The sequence below is a fragment of the Natator depressus genome, chromosome 5 (genome assembly GCF_965152275.1).
Source record: "Natator depressus isolate rNatDep1 chromosome 5, rNatDep2.hap1, whole genome shotgun sequence".
Lineage (NCBI taxonomy): Eukaryota > Metazoa > Chordata > Testudines > Cheloniidae > Natator > Natator depressus.
Window position 1 is genome coordinate 18,900,920 of NC_134238.1, and position 20,686 is coordinate 18,921,605.

General features: G+C 37.7%; 1 protein-coding gene across 19 annotated transcripts in view; it reads right to left on the minus strand.

The window, feature by feature from the left end:
- The window catches only part of TCF4 (transcription factor 4), a 316,621-nt gene that overhangs the window by 20,413 nt on the left and 275,522 nt on the right, over positions 1–20,686 (minus strand). For 14 of the 19 annotated variants that reach the window (XM_074952379.1, XM_074952376.1, XM_074952383.1 and 11 more), the window contains 4 exons: positions 15,838–15,905; positions 14,388–14,466; positions 10,602–10,678; positions 8,120–8,323 (listed from right to left, as the gene is read on the minus strand). In XM_074952379.1, the coding sequence (XP_074808480.1) occupies positions 8,120–8,323; positions 10,602–10,678; positions 14,388–14,466; positions 15,838–15,905 (428 nt within the window). The remainder of the gene's footprint in view (positions 1–8,119; positions 8,324–10,601; positions 10,679–14,387; positions 14,467–15,837; positions 15,906–20,686) is intronic. The other 5 variants (XM_074952375.1, XM_074952373.1, XM_074952387.1 and 2 more) reach the window with 2 other exon arrangements.

Sequence of the window (20,686 nt, forward strand, 5' to 3'; positions counted from 1 at the left end):
TTTACAAGCTTTTAGTCTAATAAGGCTGTTTTGTCCAGTTTTCTCAATTATTAGCATACCTTTGTTTTTTGTTTTGTTTTTTTTTAATTGCAACTATGATAAAAATTAGAGCAGGAGAGTAATAGATTTTTAACGAACAAATAAAAAAAGCCAAATCTTGTCTTTTAAATAACGCCAAGTTGCTTGACTCTTTGCTTTTATATGAATGACATAACTGAATTACTTCATGAGTTGCTATTTTAATTTCTAGCGGTGGAAAATTCCATACGTTAATTTAATTTGGATGTTAAAAAAAATATAAATGAACATATCCTCTTCCTGTGGACCCTTGTGTGAAGCATGGAAGCAAGCTGATGGACTTCTAAGGAGTGTCTTAAAAAAACTGCATACCAGTTTTTGTTATATAATGGTTATAATCAATCCAGCTGTACACTGCTACAAAAGAAATGTGCCTCTTTTATGATTTCTGTATAAAAGCTAGCATATAAATGCATTTTACAAAATTGTATTTCATATGTTAAAAAAACCCTCTACAATCTACATCATCTCTACAATGATGATGGAACTGACCAAAACCAGGAAATTAAGGGCAACAACATAGGCTTAGCTGATCTACTTGTGGTGGGAGTAGGAGCAGATACAATACAAACAAACTAACTTTGGAGTTTCTGTCTTGACTTGGAATTTCCCAACTTCTGTTATTTTCACAACTGCCATTACTGTGACACAAATATTATGACCAGCTATGGGTATGAGATGCTTACTCTCATCATTTGCATACCACTACATACAAATACACTTCCAATGAAATGATATTTCTTAGCAATATTGCATGTCTGACCTCTGAGAACAAACTCAACTCTTTTTAGTGCATAGAGGTGTTTTGTGTGTGCTTCGCAAGCCACACTACCTTCACTTTAATTATTATGGCTGCAATACTGGAAATGCTTGCACATGTGCTTGACTTTCTTATCACAAATAGTCCCAATGAGACTACTCATGATAGTAAAGTTAAGCACATTTCTGTTTGCAGGATTGAAGTCTAAACCTTTATTAAGTATGGCAGGTTGTAAATATTAACTTAGTCAAGATTGCAAAATAGTTTGTTGCTGGTGTGTCAAGTTAAAGAGATATTTAGGTTCAAGTACCCTTACTGTATATTTAGGTTCACGTAAACACACACCAAGTCACTTTAGAAGGCATACTTATCTGTTACATTGGTTTTTGGCATATCTATTAGAGCTGGGCGAATAACTGAATTTTAGGTTCAGTGGCTGAACAAACGAAAAAAAGAAAAAAATTAGTTTTGTTTGATTTTTTTAAAGCTTTTTAAAAATAAAACTGAAGTGAAATTTGAAACAAAAAGTCAGTTTCAAATTGAATAGCTAAACATTTCATTTAAAAAATCCCTCAGAATGAACTGTTTTGATTTTTCTTGGAATTTTGTTTCTGACCAAAATAATTTAGCAAATTCAATGCAAATTTGCAAAATATTTCTGTTGACCCAAATCTGCCTATTTCAGTGAAAAAACAGTTTCATTTGAAAAATTTCACTCAGTTCTTATGTCTATTGTACCTATTCTGCTATGTATATACTGTACCTCCTAAAAGCTTCCATTTGTATGTCTCAATTTGTGCTGGGTGTATTTTATTTATATAGATACATAAAACTAATTCAGTGTAATATCCTTTTTTAGATCAAAAGTAGTTTATTGGGGCTTTTATAAAGGTAACATTTTGACTTCTTGTCATGGTATTCTGTATTTCCTGCACGTCAATCCTGACAAATTTAATATTTGTACTTTGTAATTATGATAAAAATTACTATAGTTAATTCACTTTTATAGTAGCTTATGTTAGTGGTTGTCAAAGTGCAATTCAAAGAAATATTAAATCAGAACTCCCTTGAGAAGTCAGGAAGTATAATTCTACCCATTTTACATTGTACCCAAGTACAAGAAAGTTAAGGCTTGATTCTGCCACTCTTATTCAAGCTGAGCAGTGCCTTACTTTGAGTATGGCCCTATCGTACTATTCAATAAAAGAGTGGCAGAATTGGTCTCTAAGTAACTTATCCAGAATCAATCAGCAAATCAGCAGCAATGGAAGTTAGCAATCCTCCTGACTCCCAGTGTAAGTGGGATTAGGAATTTGGGAGTATGGAGCTCCCATACCTTAATTAATTTACTAATTTGTTGCTGCCCTGAGACAATATATGCCAAGTCTGCATATGGTGTGAATTTTAGTGTACCCCAGCTGCCTAATATGAAAGGAGAAATTAGAAACAAGGACCCCACCAACTGTAGAAATCCAAGGGGACGATTCATGTACTTAAAGCTGCGCATGTGCTTGATGCTTTGTTGGATTGGGACTTTAAGGAAACACTGTAGTGACAGAGTGAAATACATTCCCATTAGATGTGTCATCCGTCTCTCTTAAGAAAACAAGTAATTGCGGTGGGACAAATTTTGCTCTCAGCTCCACAGCTGTAAATCTGGAGCAATTCCACAGAAATGAAAGGAGGCAATTCATATTTACAATAGCGGAGTGGAGAGCAGAATCTGACCCAGTCTCATATTATTTTTGCCTAGGGACCAGATTCATACTTGTCCAATAAAGCACAGAATTGTGGAGGATATCTGATAAGGAAGACCTGCTGGAAACTAACACAGACTCTGGGCTAAATCTCAAGTTACCCTAGCATACTCCAAGTTTGAAACCAACAAATGAAGGTGTACAGTGGGCAAAGAAACTTCCACCAGCACATTCTGTACAAGTTTCCGGTCCATACCTCCCACTGCTACTTTATTTACTGCAGCTGGCCAAAGTTTTATAGCCTGTTTCATGTATTAAAATTCAAATGTGGAAAACATTACCAGTATCCTCCTCAAATTTTTTAAAAAAAATTTTCCCCCTTCAACTTCCTTTTCAGAGTGGAATGTATCAAATGGTCAAAGGCTAACTTAAGACTGACTCTATTCAAAAACTATTTCCTTTGTTCTTATGTTTTTACTTCAAAATTCATACCAGTTTTCCAAAAAAAATTACCAGGCTTGATTCTTTCATACAAGTTACAGTTTCAGACAGTGACTAATACACTTTGTGCACTAGCAGACTTGTTTTTTTCAGAAAGTTAAATGTGGAGAGCGAGAGACAGAAATTTGCCCTTCTTGTTTTTAGAACTAGCCATGTTGTCAAAGTGCCACATCTTTTGTTTGAGTTGCCCTGTTCAGTATATTTTGTTTATGAGATCACTCATTGTTTTCTAAACTTCAGAAAAGAAGCAAGCAGAAGCTTGCCTTCAATAGCAGAAATGACAAGGTACCATGCAGCAGTTCATAATCAAATCGAATCAAATTTTGAAAGAGTGCCTACTCTTTCCTAAAACAGATACATAAGAGAAGAAATTCAAGGGTCAGATATTTCCTAAAAGCTTATATATGAACAGTTTAATTGTTTGCTATTCTTTTTGTTCCAAATCTAACTTCACCTACATCTGGTATTTAAGAGACGACTATATATTTATGGAACAAACCGTCTCTGAAGTGATGCCCTGGGTGCATGTTGCATCAGTTTAACATATGCAAAGTGAACAAAGCTACAAAAATTAAACCCTTTTCTCTTGATTGAGAGCAGATATGCAGAAACGGTTGTAAGTCACAGATCTGGCTTTTAATAAAGCCAGATTTTTTCATTAAAAGCAGTATTGTTTAAACATTTGGTGGGAAATAGCGTTGTACAAACTAAAAATCTTAGATTATATGTATCCCAAGTGTATTTAACACATTACCTGAGGCCAAGCTAAATTACAACCTAGAATTTCCTTTTGTGAATTCCCAGCAACTGCCACAGAGAGCAAAACAATGTCTGGGTTCATGCTATTTTTACAGGGGAGAGGGAAGAGAGATGGATTTAGCTGGGATGCTGAAAAGTCTTTTTTCTACCTTTTGGAGCCTGCTGGCAGACTATTTTAAGTCAGGTTTCAGAGTAGCAGCCGTGTTAGTCTGTATCCGCAAAAAGAAAAGGAGTACTTGTGGCACCTTAGAGACTAACAAATTTATTTGAGCATAAGCTTTCGTGAGCTACAGCTCGATGAAGTGAGCTGTAGCTCACGAAAGCTTATGCTCAAATAAGTTTGTTAGTCTCTAAGGTGCCACAAGTACTCCTTTTATTTTAAGTCAGCATTTTTTTAAATCTATAAATAGCACTGGCCCAATTGTAGCTTTTAACAATGCTTCACCCATGACAGCTACTTTTAACTTTAGTTTTAGGATGAGGAAGAGCCAACCATTAGATTGACCACTGCCAGGAGAAACATATTTTAAAATGAACCAACAGAGAAACATTAACAACAAGTAATAGTAAATAGCAGTAAATTACATTCATATCGAGCATTTCATCCCAAGTGGTTTACAAGCTACTTGGAAACAGCAGTACTGATTTGTACTTATTAAATTTTACTCAAAGTACTGTATTGTAGTCTGCTGAATACCCCTCTCGGCATTTGTCTGGTCAAGGACATAAGGAGAAAACCCCTTCTCATACAAAAAAGACATGGGATCTTTAAGGTCCACATGGATGACAGGCTCAGTTTTTAAGGTCTCACACACAGTAAAGTGTATAAGACTAAATGAGTAACTGCCTTCCAGGGATCAAAGCAAGAGCTGACTCTGCCAGGATATCCTGGGTGTTTAGAATCTGGTAGAAGGGATGGCCTAGTGATCTGTTACAGTGGTTGACAGCATCATTTGCTACAGAAATACCAGCAAATTTTCTACCCTTTACAGTGAGAACTTCTGCACTGATTGCACAGGAACATTAGAATTGCCTTAGTAGATTAGAGCACAGTGGTCCATCTAGTCCAGTGTTCTGTCTCTGATGACAGTGCTTAATACCAGATGGTTTAGAGGAAGGTGCAAGAGACCTTGGAATGGACAACAATGGAGTTTCTATACAGGAAATTTTCCCCTAACCTGTGTCAGTAGTTGGTTTATGCCCTGTGGCATGAGAGTTCACATTTTTTTCTAAATATTGTATTTAATCTTATCTAAAGCAATGCTGGATGTTCTAATTATTCATATAATGTCCATTCCTATTCTGAATGCTACTAAGCTATTGGGCTCCATTACATCTTGCACCAATGAATGTCACAGGTTGTCAATTACCTTACTTTCTGTTCTATTGAATATCCCATTCTTTAATTATAAGAAAGGATGAATTGGACTACTAGATTTACCTTGCTTACTATACATTATTTTGTATACCTCTTGCCTTCCCTCTCTTATATATGTCCTTTCTAAACAAAACCACCACTATCTGTTCAATGTCTCATCATATGGAAATCTTTCCATGCTTCCAAGCATTTTTGCAGCCTGCCTTTGAATCTCCTCTAATTCTACTATATCCTTTTTGAGATAGGGTAACCAGAAGTGAACACAAAACTCCAAATGAAAGCATACCCATGACTTATATAATGGCATTATAACATTTTCAGTATTATTTTATATCACATTCCTTTTGCTGTCTTAACATTTTGTTTGCTTTTTTTTTACCACTCCTGTACACTGAGCTGGGATTTCCATTGAACTGTCAACAGTGATGGTCAAGCCTTTTTCCTGAGTGGTTACAGTTAACTGAGAAATAGTAATGCATATGAGTATTTCAAATTATTCCTTCTAATATGCAATACCTTACACTTGCCAAACCTGAATTTCATGTGTCATCATGTTGCCCATTAACCCAGTTTGGTCAGTTCCCCTTGAAGTTCCTCACACTCTTCTGTAATCTTGACTAAACTAAATAATTTGAATCATCTGCAAACGACATCTGCCCCTTTTCCAGATCAGTGATACAGAACATTACTCCTAGAATGGAATGTTGGGGCACCATAAGTTTTATCCTTTAATCATATTGAAAATTGGCCATTTAATCCTACTCCTCATTTGCTGTTTCTGATCCAGTTTCTAATCCATGAGTTCACTGTATGATAACTTAATTTCTTTCATAGCGTCTTGTGAAGAATTTGTTTTGGGTTTTTGCAGCTCCAAATATGCACATCAGCTTCTTCTCCTTTGTCTACTATTTTGTTGACATTTTCAGAGAAATCAAACAGATCAGAGAGGCATGATTTTTCTTTACAGAGGCACAGGAACTACAAGATATTTTCCTTTGTAAGGTGCCAGACGCCCATCATCAAAAAAATATATAGCATAAGAAGACATTGCCCTCAAAAGAGAAAAATCAGAAACTATAACAGGAAAATTAGGACTAATTCTGCAATGATAATGCTAAGTGGTATTTATTCATGCATGTAACTATACTGTGAGATCACTCATGTGAGAAAGTACTACTCAACATGACAAAAACTCGTAGAATGAGGCCCTCAGTAAGCTGGACAAGTATGGTATTCTCCACGTATAGAGAAGGCCTGATACTCTGATGTGGGATATTTAATCCAATGTGAAAGCCACTAGTGATCACATATGATCCCAATTCACAAAAAGCATGTTAGCACATACTTAAGCATGTACTTAATTCCCATTGCTTAAGTGTTATCTTATATATGAATTGTAGCCATCTATATTGCTACAGATATATGGGCATATGCTAAATAGGGCACAGGTATGGATTACGACAGTAATGCCAAAGTCTACAGGTCTTAAGCCTGTAAAAATAATAGTTTAACCAAACTAATTAAGACCTAAAGATGGGACATAAGTAACTAACTCATAAACAACCCTATATCACAAAAGGTCACAAAAGATAGAGTGATGTTATAAGTCAGCGTTGCTAAACCGCTCACAGGTAACCACAAAATGCCAGTTTATACCAGCTTTAGATATTTTAAATTAGGAACATCAGCAGACAACAAGAACGCCATGACATGTAATTGACATATGCCTTAATAAGCTTGATGTAAAAGGCCTCGTAACCAACAGAAGAAGGGCGTGCCAACGATAGTTGGGTGAGGAAATATCGATAAAGAAAAGGGTCTGAAACCCATACTGAATATGCATTAAGTATAGTGAGGATCAGCATAACACATTATAAAAGCTGTATCCTGGCCTACTTGCCCTGCGGCGATGCCAGGAAGACATCCACTGGTGACGATGAGGACGATTATGACTGATACTTTGGGTTTCTCCTCCAGGGATAGTGTGAGTAATGCAAATACTAGATGTTCCATTGTGTTCTCTTTCACCAGACTGCAATGTGTGTATTGTTGTTTGGATGGCTAATAAAAGTAATTATTACAAAAAGAGCACTGTGTTGTCCCTTTTGTGCACTATGGGGGCCCCCTTTCTATTGATAACCTCTCTGCTATTGTTGATCTTGGACAGAACTCTCACAATTTAAGTAGGTGCAAACCCTCCTATTGGGATGGGTAATTAGTTAAGTAACCCATAACTATAGATAAGGCTACAGGATGCATTTCTGAATTGGGGCCTATAGCTGCAGCCAGATTCCTAGGAGGATGGGTATTGAGCAGAAGTTTCACGCTAAACATAGTTGTTTTTTTTTAAAAAGGAATAGGAAAATAAAAAGGGAAGAGAGAGAATTCAGGATTTGTGCAAAGTCCTAAAAAAAGCAGTGCATTTATACTCACTCAAATTGAAATGGAAAGGCAAAGAGTAGTAAAGGAAAAAACCTTGAAGATTCCTCTCCGATATACTTATTGGCTAATGGATAGGAGAAAGATGGTATACTATTCATACACTTGTCAGCCAACTAAATCTCTCAAACAATCCAGACTATTTTAGAAAGGATCTTTAATGAGGCTGGATGCCAGAGGACAGCAGCTTTTTGTCAATGGCAGCCTCACATCAGTCAGTCTTAAAACACATCAAAGAATACAGTTTTTACTGTCATGAGCAAAATGTACACAATAAACATAATATGTGCTGCAGACATATACAGTGTATGTTTAAAAATGTCTCGTAGTACTATAAAACCTCGCACAAATTAATTTGATATTTTTGTCATAAACATGAAAATATCTGCAGCATTAGCACAAGTAGAAAGACAGATAATAACATTTAAAAGCCTGCAAACCAGTTCAGAAATTCTAATTACTAGACTGTTTTTAAACCTGCACTGCCATTTAATCTCCATAGCTTACCATTAGTGAATGTCTATTGGCTGAAAGAAGGCCTGTCCCATATCCTGACCCAAGACCTCCCATTGCTCCATTGTGAGAAGGCCCTATTAATCCATGCATGTCGCTATGACTACCAGGCATGGCTGTTGAAGGCCCCACTGCGTGGTTCCGGAGAACATGAATAGCATCGTCCAGTCTTTCCAAACGGTCTTCAATCCGGCTTTGCTGTTTGTTTATGAAAAACAAATCAAGAGAACCATCAGCAAATGTGAAGGGCCATTTAACATTTGAGACAAAACACACACAGATTAGGTATGCCACATACTGTACTGCTAGTTGGCGTATGTGTGTGTGTGTGGGGGGGGGGAAGAGGATGTGTAACTGAAAACAGTTCCTTTTATTTCTTCCCCTTTTTAACAAAAGTGATTTTTTTTCCTTAGGGAAATAATTAAACTAGCATTCTAGGGAATTAGAAAGAATTTAACACAAGCACAGCTTTCATTTTCATGGGCAAAACAGGTTCAATGATTCCTCATGAACATAATCATTACTGTACATATGTTGCCCTCTGTGATTTTTGAAAAGTTTTAGTGTTACCTTAAGCAAAAAAAATATACATCTAACTTATATCACTCTCTGAGAAGGCCTATTCTCCCTATGTAATCAAAGAATTACGAACAAAAAAGTTAGAAAGAACCTGTTAAGGCCATATAGTCCCATCTCCACAATTACTGAAATGTTCCCTATAACTGTGAATCCTAAAACTACTTTTAAAGCATTGTTGGTAAGAGCACTAATAAATACACCTCCTTACAAGTTTAGAGCTCTGCAGCCTGTATGAGACGTGTAAAAGATCACAAAACAGAGAGGTACTGAACTGTTAGTGGCGGCAGCATTTGTTCTAGCGTAACTCATCCCTCTCTAAAACAAAACCTTATACTCAACCTCCCTCCAGGAGGAGAGGGAGCTGCCCATGCTACCACTAGAATTCTCCCTAAATCTGAACCATAAACAGCAGCAATGTTGACTTTAAAGAAATCTGATTGCTGCTTTACTGGATAACTTCCTTCCAATATCACCTTTCTTTTAGAAAAATAGTGCCATGTTGTTGGTAAGTATAGGAAGAGGAGAAGCAATGGACTCAGAAATAATACATTGTATTTTGCTGTATAGTGTCCTTCATGCAAGGAGTCCATACAATTTTACAAAGATAAGGATTATTATCCTCATTTTACAAATGAGGAAACTGAGGCACACATGGTGAACTATTTGCCCAAGGTCACAGAGCATCAATGACAGAGTTAGGGACAGAACTCAAATCCCCTCTTCACATTACTACTAGGTCACACTGTCTCCTCTGGCACGTCATATCTGATAAGTGGATGCCTCAAATTTCTTGTTCTTCAACAAGATATGGGAGGGGAAGGTGAATGGGCCAGCCCCAAATTACTGGTTAACTTTATTGCTACAAAAATAATTCTTCACTCATTTCAGATCTCTGGAGCATACAGATTACAAAAACACTGCCACTCTATACACACAACTACACACTACAGCAAACTGCGATAAGCTAGAAAGCATCCGGCAATGAATCATGATACACATATTTGTATTGGGCCAGATATTGCAGTCCTTGCTAATTCCTGACTAAGGGAAACTTCCCATTGAAGTCAGATGGACTTTTCCATGATTCAGTATTAGATGATTATTTATTTTGCCTTCAGAAACGCTCTGCTTTTTTATACTGAGACGTTTTTGATCTTTAGCATTATTTATATAGCACCCAAAAGGTACTAGATGTTTGAAAGAAATATAATGAGACAACTCTTTCCTTACTATCTAGACAGACAACAAACAGAAAAGAATGGGATAAATAATCTAGACTTTTTAAAAACCTTGCCCATTTGTCCCTAATATGTTTCCAGCTGGCCCCCAACTCTTATCTAATCTCTCCATATAAAACATCTTATTTATTTATTTATTATCCTCTCTCTAGTGCTAGCCATAATTACCACCCAATTCTTGCCAATACATCCATCATATTAAGCCTACAATACTTTGAAACACATCACATAGAATCCAAAAGTATTATTTAGCCCTCTACTGCACTTTCCCACCGTAAATAAAAGTAACCTGATTCATAACACTCACACCCTGTCCTACTTCAGAGAAACCACTTACTTTTCTCCCTGATATCCCTTCAAGCAATCCCTCCTGGCTGTAAACAAATCCCTCCTTTTGTAATTAACTTTTTTCATTCTGGAATGTTTCAACAATACATTATCAAACATGACATCCTAGTCAATAACAGTTAATATCAAAATATCACAAATCAAAGGATTGGGCCCTCACGTTACTAACTTAGCAACAATCAAATAGTGTAAACATCCAAGGGCACAGTAATCACTAACAAAATGCAAACCTGTGTGAGAAGTGTGGATGAGAAATGGAAAGAACAGCATGGAAAATACTGAGGCAGAGGAGGTCTCTAATCAAAACATACCAAAGAGTGTAAGGGACCTTCATAATTGGGAGATGATGATGCTTGCCCTCCATTTCTAGACCAAACAGCTGTGCCTGCTAATAGTAAAATGGGAATTACCATTAGAACTATGCAAACAAAAATGTCTTTCAAACTTTCTGGACGGTTTTGTAGACATGTAAATGCTGTTTTCCAGATAGACTATAGGGCAGACATATGGACAACTTCCAAAATATACATGGATGAAAAAAAAAAGGAATTTTTGTAGCGAAGCACGGAGACGCAGGCCACAAAGTTGCCCCAGGCTGATTCCTAACATAGAGGTTTTTATTGATTCGGCAGCTGTACCTAAGAAAGGCTCCAGCAGAAGGAAATGTCTCACTAGTAAAAGGAGAAGTAGCATTTTCAGAAGTGCTAAGAGGGGATTGCTAGACTTCTATGTAAATCCAGCACATACTAGCCCATTATCCTAGCTGTTGTTCAAGACATATTTGATGCCACTGAACAAATCATTCAATCACCAAACTAATGGATTTGGGTTTTTTTTTTTTTTTTTTTAAGAAACAGGATTAAAAAACAATAGCACTGTACGAATATCTAACTCTAAATTCAGTTACAACTTGTCATTCTACAGATGCTCTCATTTAACTGCTAAGATTTGCACTTTCTTAAGGCAGATGATATTATTTTGCACTTACAGAACTTAAAAGGAGCTAACAGCAAAACTCTTGGTTTATATTAGTTTACATCTGTTGAAGCAAATCTGTTTCTGCTGAAGGTTTAAGTGTGAAATATATAAGGTCTCAACTTTTGCAATATCATTTCTTTTAAACAAAGATGTGTCACTATTAAAGGGGCACACTAGACTTGAGGACAGAAATATTGGTTCAAATACTTTCCCCAGAAGATTGTGTTTATGGCACTAAGATCAGATCGTTTGTATTATTAGTTCTTTTTTGTCTGAAACATATAATCTTTTGAATGCTCTTATGAAACAAGGCTGGGAATTCAAGGTGGAGCTATTAGGGTTTTAATCTTAAAACTGAAGTTAAGTGGCATTTTCTGGGTTTAGAAGGGCAGGCCTTCTAAACCTTAGATTGATCTCGTGGCCTTTTCTAGCCTCTCAGTATGCCATATTGACAAAATGGTGTTAAATTTGATTATATCTGGCACATTCGCTACCGAATTCTGGTCTTCACTGTCTTTAACTTGTGACTTTGCCACATCATTGAATAGGACAATGAAAGACAATCAGGACTTTCATATTGTTTCCGACTGGCCCACTATATCGTGAAGCATAAACAGTTCAGTTCTCCTTTGAATATATGTCACTTATTTGTGTTGACTTTGACCCTTGGATCTCTCTATTTATCAAGTAAACTTTCTGGAAAGAAATTCAATCTATATTGCTTAACATTTGGTTACTTTCCTCAACTTCAACTCAAATCTTTTCTTTATAGTACAAGACGGAAATGATGGTAAAGCCCCCTAAAAGAAATGTATCACATAGGGCGCTGTCTAGGGACAGGGACTGGTTCAGACAAATAAGGACTGTCTGTTGTCCTCCTAAACCCTTCATTGGGTCTTACTCCAGGATGGGGAGGGGGTTGGTCAAGGAGCTAGCCAATCCCCAAAGAAGGCCTGATGTTGGAGAAAGGCAGCAGTCCCCCCTCCCCTTTGGTGCATTTTTGGGGGACATGTTTGATTAATATTACCACAACCACAATACCTCACTTTCAATGGCAGGTGTTCTTGAGGAAGGGCTTCCTACCCCTCTCCAGTGGAACTTTTCTCTTCAAGGAAAAGTTTGGGGACCTGCTAACTTTCTTCAGACAAAGCTTGCCTTCAGTTGTTGGCTGGCCAGCCCACTTCTCACTCCCATTAACCCTTTCACTGGAATCTTGTCTCTTCAAAAAGTACTTTGGGGTTTGTGCCTCCAAGATTGTTGAAGCACTGTGAAACCTCAGAGCATATAAGATCTAGCAGTTCTGGAGAAAGGGATAATCTCCTTGAGGGACAGATCATTCTTACTCCAGGTTTCAGAGTAACAGCCGTGTTAGTCTGTATTCGTAAAAAGAAAAAAGAAAAGGAGTACTTGTGCCACCTTAGAGACTAACCAGTTTATTTGAGCATGAGCTTTCGTGAGCTACAGCTCACTTCATCGGATGCATAGCATATCGTGGAAACTGCAGAAGACATTATATACACACAGAGACCATGAAACAAAACTTCCTCCCACCCCACTGTCCTGCTGCTAACAGCTTAGCAGATAACAGATAAGCTGTTAGCAGCAGGACAGTGGGGTGGGAGGAAGTTTTGTTTCATGGTCTCTGTGTGTATATAATGTCTTCTGCAGTTTCCACGATATGCTATGCATCCGATGAAGTGAGCTGTAGCTCACGAAAGCTCATGCTCAAATAAACTGGTTAGTCTCTAAGGTGCCACAAGTACTCCTTTTCTTTTTTCTTCTTACTCCAGGATTTAACAATACTGTGCTACACTCAGGAGTATAAACTACAGTGTCTTTTAACATGTCTAAGTGAGATTGACAGGACCCTCCCATATGAATTCCTTGGTCTCACAGAACCAGAGGGGGCAGCAGGATGCCTGGTCAGCACTGAAACAGATCCAGTGCTGACTCCCCCAAGAAGCTAACATAGGTAGGTTAGATCAAGAGCCTCTCAGATAGTTATATGGTGAGGGAGTATTTAAGGCTCTTATGGGAAAGTCTCAAAGGTTCATATAATCTGAATTAGCTTCATATAGGTGTCTACAATTTCTGATGCTCATTAGAACTTAACTACCTCTGAACCTTTTCAGCTTAGCCCTTCACTAGTGCTAGTATACGCCTCCCACACTGAAAATTCAGCTACTAGGGTTATTTAGAAATAAAACTATACCATCAAAATATCTGTATCTTTAGAATAAGGACATCCTCAATATCACCATGTACTATAAATGAGTTAAGCTTACTATGGTTCTTTGCACACAGCCACATTTTACGGGCCAAGTTCTGGCAGGCACTTTGCTTAGGACCCTGAGGTCTTTGTCTACACAACAAAGAAAAACCTGCAGCTGGCCTGTGCCAGCTAACTTGGGCTTGTGGGGCTGTTTCATATCCGTCTAGACTCGGGCTCGAGCCTGAGCTCTGGGACCCTCCCAACACAAAGGGTCCTAGAGCCCGAGCTCCAGCCTGAGCCTGGAAGTCTACACAATAATGAAACAGCACTGCAGCCATGCCGCATAAGCTCGAGTCAGCTGGCATGGGTCAGCCACTGGTTTTTCTTTGCTGGGCAGACATACCCTGAGAGAAAACTCATGGCAAATAGAATGACTGAGAGAATATGGTTCCCCCAAAAGGTACAGAAAGGCTACTGTGTAAAGTCTTGGCAACTCCTTTCACGAAGTGGCCTGGCCTGTGAGCTAGGAGGTGTCGTCTAAATCCTTACACGTCTACCCTCTCTCGGAACATTAGGAACAATCTGCACAAGGGTTTATGGGGGTTGCCTGGGGACAGAATATGGGTGTCTATTAACACTGCTTTTTTTGCAGCAGGTAAAGGCATCTATTTAAAAGTCATTATGACCCTCTCTTCGTGTTGACCAAAATATGTCTTTTATAAAGTATTTCCACTCATCTCAGTGAGTACAATAGTTGGCCTGTATGGGCGTTGTATTTATAAGAAAATAGCCTGATGCTATTGTCTGGATGTAAATCACGCATCCAGTTACAGCAGGAGTTTATTTAAATACCTCCTACCAAAAATATGTTGAAATGTTCAGTAAAATAGAATTGTAATAACAATACCTGAGAGAGAAGGGGGAGAACCAACAGGAGTTGAAGGATTTGATGAAAAGCTGTTGTTGGTGTGATCTGGAGAATAGATCTTTAAAAGATGATAAAGAATTAATCTAAAGCCATCACAAACTGATGCAGAAAGAAATATGGAATTCTTATGCATTCAGTCCATTTAAATGAAAGCAGGACAGGTTATAAAGCCTATTACTTTCATCTTAACTTTTTTTTAAATAAAGACAAAACTGTATTAGATGTAGGAAGCCAAACACTAGAATTCTCTTAACTGAGACATCTTGATGGAAACAGACACTTGCCAATTAAGAGATGGTTCTGATTGCCACAGGCTCTTTAAGGTACATGATGGTGGGAGTGTACGTTTTTATTTCACAGATTGCTTTAAGAATGAGCATTGTACAAAGCCTTACATTTCTGAAAATTATACTATGTAAAATTAAATCCTTTAGCAGCCCAAATAGATCAAAGGGAACAACGAACAGCATAGTTGCACAGTGGGTAATTTATAACAGCAAACACCAAAGACCACTTGTCAATAACTATGATAAGACAAGACCAGGTGTGCGACTTGAATGGGTGGGGTGTGCCATTTAACTGCTGCTTAGAGTCAGTGATATGCAGTACACTGAATTTGCACAATGGGGATTGCTCCTGTTAATCATGTATGCCATATACCAGGAATCATTTAAAAGTGGATTCTGTACTATATCTGTCATTCCGGGCAACCTATTGTCTTATTTTTTCGTCTTTTTAATGAAACATCTGCAGAATATGCAAAAAAATTAACTCTCATGAGAACTCAGTGGAACCCACTCTGCCCAGAAAATAATTTTACATTGGTCTTTATTAGAAAGTCAACACATGCAACAGTAACTGCACAGTGATAACAGAGGTGCATCACTATTTCCCTTTACTTAGAGCAGGAAATGTGCCATATACCTCAGGGACCACTGTGAGGCAGCTGCTGGTTAATGTTGGCTTTTTAATGGCGACCACTGTAATGGAATAGATGGAAACTAGGGTGGAAAATATAAAATCTGAACGCAAAAGAAAATCTAGATGAATTCTGTTTACAGATCATTTGATAACACAGAACTAAATCTACCACTGATTTTTAGACAACCTCCCTCCCATTGTTTCTGATAAGTGAAGTGTGTGAAAGATTGAAGGACATGGCTCCTAGTCATTAAGTGCCCAAGAACGGTATAAGATTTCCAGTCATTAATTTCTTTTCTGTTATAAAATTAACTCTAAAACTTTTTTTAAACATAATTTCACATTGATCATTAAATATTTCAACTGATAGTAACTCAAAGCTGATGACCTCTGAGATCGAATCTCTCCTGTTTGCTGTTCATCTTCTTAAAATCCAGGCATCCATTGCTGATTAAAGTTCACACTTCAAAAATGGTAAATGTGTAAACCAAAGTAAATATTTCCTTACAGAGGCAAGTGCTTTCCCCAGTGCATCACCAGTCTGTGAGCTGCCTGCTGCCCCACTTCCTCTGTTTGCTGAAAAACAAAAGATTGAGTGTAAAAACAGGCTGTGAGACATCTGAGTTTTCTATTCCTGGTCCACTTAGTCATAATTTAATTGCATTATAATGCTAATTACATCACATTAATCTTTAATTGCCATCAATTTGTTTGCTAAGGTAGATATCAAACATATTCATATTACGATTTTGGTGACAAAATATAAACTTGACATCTTTGGGGGTTTTTAAAATATACTGCATATTTGATACTACTTGACCATACGGCTTTATGTTTTCTCAATGAATGGCAGTCAATGGTAAAGAATAGTCAAAGATATGAAGTTCATAACCAGATAAGCCTATGTAATATGCAGCCTTGTGCTCAAAAATGGCTGCTTTTCTTTACCCTCTAATAAAGAATCATATTTTCTACCAATGAAAGCTTACCATATTTACATTCTAAATCATTTCAAATAAATACATTATGGCACTTCACAGCACCTTTCTTCTTCAAGAATCCCAAAGCACTTCTTAAAAAAGTATAAATGCTGTACATACACATTACATGCAAAACAATTGCATTAAAAACATTATGGTTGCAAAATCAAGCACTCAGAAGCTAGGAAATTCCTGAATTAAGGTTGCCAGTGCAACTGGAATTTGGCCCCTTAATGCATATGTATTATGATAACAGTCTTTAATTACATGATCACGTACTATTTTTTCCACAGTATTTCTGCCTCATTCAGTGCACAGGCTGGACATTACTCACTTAACGAGCAGCTACTGATTTTGTTTTCTCTTCATTCAATGTGTGGCCCTTTGCCTTGTTTACTGCGGGCTATTAGATCTTGCTCTGAAGAAAGAATTATTAATTTCCTCGTGGGATTTTCTATGGCATTCATCACTGCAATATCAGAATGCTTCACACATACTAATAAATTTATTTTTACAATGCTCCTGTGAGATGAGGGAGTATTATCCCCATTTTACAGAAGAGGAACTGAGGAACAGAGAGATAAAAGTCAAAAGTACCTGCGTTTTCAGTGTACTTAGCATTATATGGCACATATGTTCAAAACAAAACTCTGAAAGTCAGTGTACTTTAACAACAGCTGTGAGTGCTCAGCAATTCTAAAAATCAGACCCAGAAAATAAGGAACACACAATTAATGACCACTGTGGAAAATCTGATTTAAGTGAGTGGACTAGCATCACATAGGAACTATGTGGCATGGGCAAGAATAGAATCCAATTCTTCAGAGCAGCATTCAACTGCCTTAACTGTGACATCAGACATTTTCTTCACTCCCTCATTCGCTACATATCTTCCAACTTCTGCAACAAATTAAGCAGCGTTTCTGCAAACAGCCTCATTCACTGCCTCATAACGCTACTCCACTCACATAGCATGCCCAGCCCCGGCTGTTCTGTGTAGGGAAGTGGGAGGGGGAACTCCATCTCTGTCCTCCCCCCAGTGATTTACCTCTCCTCCCAGCTGCCCAAAGGACGCATCTGAGCTGCTGAGGGAGTACTGGTGCAGCTTCTCTTTCCTTCCCCACAGAAGCCATTTTCTGCAAGGAAGCAAAAGGAATCTGCGGGGGTTGGGGGTATTTTTCTGCTGCGCTGCAGTGCCGCAGAATTTCCCCAGGAGTAATGGTTACCTCAGTTCTATGGTCATTGGCTCTGCCATCATGCCTGCACCCTAGCCTCTCTAGCATTAACTTCAGCACAAACTTCCCATTGGAATTCTATCAGGTTAGAAGGTGATCATGCTACAAAGGATCCCTCCAGTGCCATCCTTTTCAATCTCACAGATCTCTAGTGGTGTGTCATACCACTAGAGGGACTTTCATAGGCTACATGATGTAGAGACACTGCTTTCCTCATGCATCCTCTGCTCAGTTTCATGTCCATTGGTTCCCCTCATCCCACATAATGGAAGGGAACTTACAGACTTGTACTAGAAAATGTATGGGATATGCATTTAGTCATTATGCCAGATAGATAAAATAGGTAGCACAAGTTCTAAAACTCTAAGTATTTGCAATAGTTGAAATGTGTTTGCATCTACACTGCTCTACTATGAAAGGTGGGCAACTATCAGTAAAGCAGCAAAGTAAGAAATCCTCTTAAAAACACTATAGAGCAATTTAAAACTCATGCACCATACATAAATCTGATGGTTAAAGATAAACTTTCATATTAGAGGAAACGTGAGAAAAAGGGGATATTTAAACAAAACAGAGATAGCATTGCAAATTTTTGGAACTTTGCCTCACACTCACTCCCGTTGCTTGCTTATTCAGTGAAGTCATCAACATGTATTTATGACGTCAAAGCTCACACCTAGGGAAACAACTGTGGCATGACAAAAACTGATCATGATGATTGCCTCATGAGTAAATATGCCATAATCATGACTTCCCTGAAGGAGTAAATAAGAGATACAGAAGGGCATTAGGGGAGTAAACCTTCATTTTAAACTAGATATGCATTGGATATTGTGTACCATCAGCAATCTTCTGCAGCCTAGGTTTTGTGGGGCAACAGAGGATGGATCTTTTCACCCTCCCATTAGCAGCAAGATCACAAAAGGGAAGTCTTCCTGCATCAAACACGAGCATCAGCCCCAATTTGTGATGCCTAATCTCCCTTATGAAGTGCAGCTTCTCCACCAGAAAAAGATCTCCTCTACCCAACTGGAGGCACAAGCGCTCCAAATGAAAAATGTTGATACTTACTTTCTTGTCATGTTACTTGACTCCACTACAAAACTTGAAAGCACTCTACATGGTTCCCTCTATCATCAGAGGAGTTGTTTCTGCCACCAAGAGGTTGAACCTCTTTCTGTACTGAAATCACTTCCAGGAAAAAAAGAGTACTTGGTGTGAACAAGAACAGTATTTTGAGTCTATTTTCCTTTTACAACATGGAAGGTATAATTAAAGTGGGAATATCATAGCTTGTATATTTTAACTTGACTAGGTAAGCGAATATCAAGTGAGAAGGAACTGCTCTGTCTCTCAGTGTATAAGAGCATAGTGACAGCTCTGCTTCTATCACTGCAGTACCAAAAAATACAGCTCTGGTAATTAGCAAGTGTTCAAAAAAAGGTAAGAAATACACATGAAATGTCAACAGTTTTATCGTTAACTCAGATATCTCTGAATGTTTTCCCCAATGTTAAAGCCCTTTTCAAGGGCTAATGTCCTTAGCTGAAGGAGATTTAGATTAAACTAATTTAGAAATGTTTCTGTAGTGTTGCTTGCACATACATCCTTGCTTGCTTTATTTTTTGGTAATATTTTTACTCATTATTGTACATGGGAAAAGTAAGCTTATAGGCCAACAGTAGTTTATTTGTGATCTCAGCTTAGTTTGAAATTAGGTCCGCAAAAAATACAAAGTTTTATGATTTATTCCTCTGAATCACAGTGGAAAGTAGGAAGTTTTTACACTCACAGATAATAACAAAAAATGTAAAGTCAAAGAAATAGAAGACCTGGTGTTAATTAGAGATAAATGTTTAAGTAATGTAATGTAAATGCTGTAAATTCTAACCTAAAAGTTTGTAACTTGAATAATTTCAGACTGACATCTAGGCACTGAGTCACATATTTCAGAAAGTGAACTATAAAACAAATCAAAACCTAAATACGCTGTACTTTCTTTCTGGATTTTTTTGTTTTAAAGAAAGTGATTCTCTATTTCAAAAAAAGGCAATGAGAAACTCTTGTTTCAGATCTTCACAGAGAATATGAACTCCAATAGTTTGCTGTCTCCCCATGTGTAGAAATCCCATTTGTTAACCGCAAAGAACCGTTTGCATATAAGGAGAGCAGTTTCTCAGAGTCACAATATACTATTCAGATTCTTTAGGAGAATTTAACCCAGTGATTCAGATTAAGGTTGCATATACAGATACAAAACTCTGACAAAGTTCCCAATATTACACTACTTATCGCTAAGAACAAAGGAATTCCCGCTATACACTGCATGCAAGAAGTTTGAAGACTAGCAGCTGTGAGAGATAGTAGAGAAAGTGAACAAGCTAAGGGAACTGACAGATAACTCTGCCCTAGAGATCAAACTGGACACATCCAGACTTTGAACTCGGATCTGTTCCTGAAAGAGAAGATTTCATAGTCTGAGAGTAAATGTGATGTGTGTACACTACAAGTGCTACAGTGGAACAACTGTAGCCTGGTAGCTACATTGCTGTAGTATAGACACTTGCTACAGTGATGGAAGGGTTTTTTCCCCCACTGTAGTAAATCTTTGACAGGTGGTACCTAGGTCGACAGAAGAACTCCCCTGTCACCCTAGTGGTGTCTAATATAGGGTTTATGTTGGTTTTACTACATTGCTCAGCAGTGTGCAAAATTCACACCCCTGAGCAACGTAACTAAGTTGACCTAAGTGTTAAGTGTAGACCAGGCCTGAGATTACTCTAAATAAATGGGCCTATTGTGTATTTCTCTCTATTTCTCAAATAAATTAGTATTTTATTTAAATGTAAACTAATCTTTTGTTTAGCTGTTATGATGATGTAAGTGCTGACTGAAAATTGTGGGTGACAAGAAGATCTCTAGCCTTAAGGGAGTAAGTGAAAACAGATATGGCTAATTTCTTTAGGAGTACATAAGGTCCTAATAAGAGGTTCAGTATGGTCTATGGTCTGACAGCAGCTGGGGGTCTGCTTAGCACACTGAGCCCCATGGACTTCAGGGGTAAAAGGACCAAGCCCACAGAGATTGTTTTGACAATCTCTAGATGTAGGACAGACACCAAATTGTACAAGAGGAAAGGAGC